General features: G+C 45.2%; 1 protein-coding gene across 1 annotated transcript; it reads left to right on the forward strand.

The window, feature by feature from the left end:
* Positions 1–385: 385 nt before the first annotated feature.
* Positions 386–4239, forward strand: LOC138590888 (ovarian cancer G-protein coupled receptor 1). The gene is made up of 6 exons (XM_069661306.1): positions 386–484; positions 1430–1579; positions 2813–2946; positions 3045–3267; positions 3419–3599; positions 3674–4239. Exons 1-6 carry the CDS (start codon positions 386–388, stop codon positions 4174–4176), a joined length of 1290 nt encoding a protein of 429 aa, XP_069517407.1. The 3' UTR covers positions 4177–4239.
* The last annotated feature ends 1282 nt before the right edge of the window (positions 4240–5521 follow it).

Here is a 5521-nt window from a genome sequence, read left to right on the forward strand (position 1 = left end):
ACAATGACTTATAAATTAAGCCCTAAATGAGGGCTGCTTAAATCATGATTGTGCAAGTTTTAGTCTGCTTATTTTTGTGTGCCAAATCTAGCAATAAGATTAAGACTTCCTCTAATATACAGAACATGTTTATAATCACTAAATATAATAAATGATTCTCTTCTGTGTTCCACAGCGACCGCATTAAACTGGACGACACGATCAGAGAGGAAGAATATTAAACCAGATGAGACGAGTTCAAGCCGTCGCTGAGCGCTCCAAACATGAACATCTGTGCGTGTGGGTGTGTGTGGTTACATTAAGTGTGAATGTGAACATGTCTGAAAACATTCACGTGAGTGTGTGCAGGTTAAAGGTGAAGTAGTGCGAGTGTGTGTGGGGTGAGATGGTGCTCAACATGTCTGAGGAGGACGTGATGAACTGCACCATCAGCCATGAGATCCACCAGTACCTCTTCTCCAGTGTGTACATCATCGTGCTGCTGGTAAGTGTGTGCACATCGCTAACACCTGAAATAAACTGTTTGGATGTCTGAAAGCTTTATGAAAGTACTAATGGAAAAATGTTTGCTTCCAAATTTAGGCCAGTGTGACACAGAAAACTGTTGCGTAGCAAGATTTAGAAAGACAGAAAGTTCCTGCTCTAAAAACGCTCTGCTGCTAAAATTACAAACTCGGTTAATTTGTGCAAACTGCAGCTTAAGCAATCTTCATGTTGCATACAGTAAATGAAAGCTGTGGGTATTTGATCAGTTTGGCCTGAGAATGTGTTGCAAATACACAAGAAGGATCCCTGTGGTGTGCCTGATTATGTAGCTGGACAGTTGTGCACAGTAGACTTAATTTGGAAACCCAGGCGTAGGTGAACCAGAGACTCCAGCCCCCAAATATATCCTGATCGAGACACATCATTCACTAGAGTTTACACTAGTTTTGCTAGCACATTGTATATTAGCTTCTCGCTAACATTACATTACTGCTCAGAGCCTGCACCCAATGGGCCTCATTCACTAATATCTGCGCAGAAATGTTCTTACTCTCCGCAAAAAATAAGTACTTGCGCAAAATCACCGTCGGATTTATGACACGTGCGTACCGGCCAATTTTGTTCTCACCACCGTGCGTATGTAAATCAGAACCGTTCTAAATTGACAGGTGCGTGTCCGCGATCTGCAATCAGCATACTGCCACGCCTCTATTTCTCTATATCAGGACATCTGTTTGGTGCCGCACGAAGATGTTGGTGTCGTCTATTAAAGCCTTTTTTTCAATGAATTGTGTTAACATTTCCTAGGACATTTCCTAGGAACTTTAACAATACAATACCCGTAGAGTACCCAAGTTGCCGTGCACGTTTATTGTCGCATGATTTATTGAAAACGACTGTCAGAGAACAAAAACAATCACATGAAATGATCTCTTTGTTTCAGATTGGCGTTCCCTCCAACCTGTACTCGTTGTACCACGCTGCTGTGCAGCTGAAGCAGAAGAATGAGCTGGGAGTTTATTTAATGAACCTGACTGTGTCTGATCTGTTGTACCTGGCATCATTACCTCTGTGGCTGCAATACATCTTTCAGGTAAAGCCAAAGGTCAAATATGTGACAATTGTTATTGTTTTTGTGAGAAACAAAAATGTAATAACTACAAGACACCTTCAAAACTAGAGGGGCAGTACAGGAGCGTAGACCTCTGCAGTGGGTGGGATATGTTAGGCAGCAAGTGAACATTTTGTCCTCGATGTTGACGTGTTAGAAGCAGGAAGCAAGCGTAAGGATGTGACCGACTTTGACAAGGGCCAAACTTGATGGCTAGACGACAGAGAAGTCAGAGCATCTCCAAACCTGCAGCTCTTGTTGGGTGTTCTCGGTCTGCAGCGGTCAGGACCGACCAGAAGTGGTCCAAGGAAGGAAAACAGGTGAACCGGCGAGATGGTCATGGCCAACCAAGGCTCACTGGTGCGCGAGAGGGAGCGATGGAAGAAGGCGGCCTGGTCTGATGAATCACATTTTCTTTTACATCATGTTGATGGCTGGGTGCGTGTGCGTCTCTCACCTGGGCACCAGACATGGCACCAGGATGCATTATGGGAAGAAGGCAAGCCGGCGGAGGCAGTGTGATGCTTTGGGCGATGTTCTGCTGGGAAACCTTGGGTCCTGCCGTTCATGTGGATGAACTTTGACGCGTACCACCTCCTAAACATTGTGACAGACCAAGTCCACCCCTTCATGGAAACTGTATTCCCTAATGGCAGTGGCCTCTCTCAGCAGGATGATACGCCCTGCCACACTGCAGACATGGTTCAGGAATGGTTTCAGGAACAACGAGTTCAAGGTGTTGACTCTGCCTCCAGATTCCCCAGATCTCAATCCAATGGAGCGTCTGTGGGATGTGCTGGACAAACAAGTCCGATCCATGGAGGCCCCACCTCGCAGCTTACAGGACTTAAAGGATCTGCTGCTCACGTCTTGGTGCCAGTTACCTCGGCACACCTGCAGAGGACGAGTGGAGTCCATGCCTCCACGGGTCAGGGCTGTTTTGGCAGCAAAAGGCGACCTACACAATATAAGGCATGATGTTATGGCTGATCGGTGTACATTAGTCTGCTGCTTATCCACATGTTATAAGTGATGTGGGATGTTACAAGGAATGTGGTAAATTTAAATGCAGACCCCACCTTTCTGATAGCATTAACAAAGTGAACTTTTATTCTTTTATTTTATGCATATAATTGTTTCCTCTTTATGTTGTAAAAGTACCCACCTGTTTTGTGCGTCTACCTGGAGTCTCGTTTGATGATGACGTTGTTTCAGGATGACGACTGGCGTCACAGGGAGTGGTTGTGTCAGCTCTGTGGCTTCCTGCTCTACGAGAACATCTACATCAGCATCGGTTTCCTCTGCTGCATCAGCCTGGATCGCTACCTGGCTGTCGTGCATCCTTTAAGGTCATTTTAATTCAGCATGATAATACACCACTTTTACATTAAGTTAAAATTTAATAGCATTCATTTAATACAAAGTATACCTCTGTTTCTGTGTGCAGGTTCACGTCTCTGCGCTCCATGCGTGCAGCGTGGCTTGTCAGCATCATCATCTGGCTGAAGGAGATCGCTGTGGGCGTTGTTTTCTTCCGACATAAAGAGCTGAGCCAAGACAAAAAGAACCGGTCGGTGTGCTTCGAGCATTACCCCATGAAGAAGTGGGAGTATCCCATCAACTACTACCGCTTCACTATCGGCTTCATGTTCCCGCTGGCCATCCTGTCGGTGGGATAACCGTTTTAAAAATGCTCTCTTACAATGTTTAAATGTGTAAATAAAATAGGCCAAAATACTGCAACATGTTGATGTTTTCAGAGATGAATTAAAGGAAATTTGAACTCCAGCTTTAATCCTGATGCATGTGTTTCCTGCCCAGATCAGCTACCTGTGTGTCCTTCGTGCTGTGGGTCGGAGCGCTGGGACTCAGCCGGATCAGAAGACGAGGGTCCGGCAGTTAGTCAGCAGCACCATCCTCATCTTCCTCGTCTGCTTCTCCCCCTACCACGTATTCCTGTTAGTGCGCACCCTGCTGGAGCGGGACTGCAACTTCATCGCAGGTAAAGTATATTTTCTATGAAGTAATCCAGTGAGTAGTAATTCAAACTTTTTAACCTTTAAATATATTTTCTAGGAATATTTAACTACTACCACATGTCCTTGTTGCTGACCTCCCTGAACTGCGTGGCCGACCCCGCTCTCTACTGCTTCGTAAGCGAGAGCGCCCGCCGCGGCCTCTACCTAGCCATCTTCAGGCCCGTAGCCAGGATACTGTGCTGCTGCTGCCGCCGCGGTAATGCCAGCCCGAGCAACCCGACCACCGATTCCCACGAGGTCGCCACCAACGAAAACAACGGCCAGCCGACGGTGATGCTGCTCACACACACCAGCACGTTCAACAACTCAAACACAGACGCTTCAGGGAAAAATACAAAGTTAATCACACAGACTGAAGAAAAAACTATCAAACCTTTATTTGTACAAAATGACAAACACTCAGACAAAGCTGTGGACAGTGACAAGAAGCCCAGCTGTGTGATAGCAATGGTGGTAGATTGGAGCCAAACGACAGAGACGGACGAAGAGAACAACAAAAGATTAAAGGTGGAGAACGCACAAGAGACCAACAAAAACTAACCTGCCTGTACTAACTGAAGTCCTGATGTTCATCCATCTGTGTTTACATCATCATCATCATGTCGGAGACTGAAAACATTTTCTTCTCTGAAATGATTCGACGTCTATTTTTCACCTGTAAATGTCCTGTTTACACCTCTATGGTTTATAGGAATGGTGTCAAATTTGAGGTGCAGTTTGAGGTCGACAAATGCTCCTAATTTATCAACAAACCCACAGAAAAAAGAATAGTATTAAAAAAAAGGTTTATTCATTTACTGATGTTTTTAAAATCATTTGTGAGCCATTATAACATGGTTACGGTGAATTCTCAATTCTACGGAAGCCCTGAGCGGACATGCATTCACACATTTCAGCTGTGTCCCAATCCAGGGGCTGCATCCTTCGATTGTCGAAGGCTGTCCCAATTCGAAGGCTCCTTCAGATGCTCGGATCCATTGGGTGTATCCTTCGCAGCCCAACATATCCCGAGATTCATTGCGCGCCAATCAAACGAGATGACGAACTCTTGAACGACCAAGAAATACACTTTAAATGTCAATGTTTTTGGTTTCAACTCAGGCCATGTCCACACGTACACGGGTCTTTTTCAAAACGTTGTTTTTTCTTGGCCTTTCGTCCACGCCATTTTAGGTCACTGAAAACGGATCTTTTGTGAAACTCCGGCCAGGGTGAAGACTTTTAGAAAACCAACGTGTAGACGGGGTAAACAACATTTTTGGCTCGTGACGTCAGGCTGTGCGCCGTTATCTCCTTCGTGAGGCGTCACAAATGAGGCGACGTTCCTTGCAAAATGACAGTGATGCTTCTAACCTTGCTAACAGGACTTTTTACATGTTGACACATATATGTGCAGTTACTCGTCCACTGTATTGAGGAACAGAGGCGTCGGGATGCACTACTTCCGGCAATAGATTTTTTCAGACTTTTGATTGGCTGCAATTTTCTATTTCTTCTTTGCATGATGGTTATATTGCAGCTTGTTGTTGTGGCATCACCATGACAGCGTTTCTGTTTTATTGTTTGGATGGGGGCTTCTTTGGAATAAAGGAGGGAAAAATACCTGTGTACGTGTAGACATGGCCTCAATCAAATAGCTGCGATACAAATGCTAGAAAAACTAAAGGGACCTTGAAACAAATTATCTTGAAAATAACAGGTTAAGTTACGTGACGTTAGTGATGATAGCTAGTTAGCCAGCTAGCTACCTGTTGCTAGGCGTCAGGAGCCACATTTGGTGACGCAAGGGTAAGGGCGGGAACAGCTGGTGACGCAAACAGGAAATCCCCCGTAGAACCATCTCATTATAGTTCGGCTTTAGCGTCTACACAGGCTACGGATGATC

This window comes from Semicossyphus pulcher, unplaced genomic scaffold (genome assembly GCF_022749685.1).
Source record: "Semicossyphus pulcher isolate SPU_LCO1_2020_fin unplaced genomic scaffold, fSemPul1.0.p SCAF_14, whole genome shotgun sequence".
Classification (NCBI taxonomy): domain Eukaryota; kingdom Metazoa; phylum Chordata; class Actinopteri; order Labriformes; family Labridae; genus Semicossyphus; species Semicossyphus pulcher.

What these genes read in the sequence shown, in the direction of transcription:
- LOC138590888 (XM_069661306.1), top strand. Translation starts at nt 386, where the DNA reads ATGGTGCTCAACATGTCTGAGGAGGACGTGATGAACTGCACCATCAGC. An exon ending in GGCTGCAATACATCTTTCAG is followed by an intron (nt 1,580 to 2,812) that starts GTAAAGCCAAAG and finishes ACGTTGTTTCAG; the next exon opens with GATGACGACTGGCGTCACAG. An exon ending in TCCCGCTGGCCATCCTGTCG is followed by an intron (nt 3,268 to 3,418) that starts GTGGGATAACCG and finishes TTTCCTGCCCAG; the next exon opens with ATCAGCTACCTGTGTGTCCT.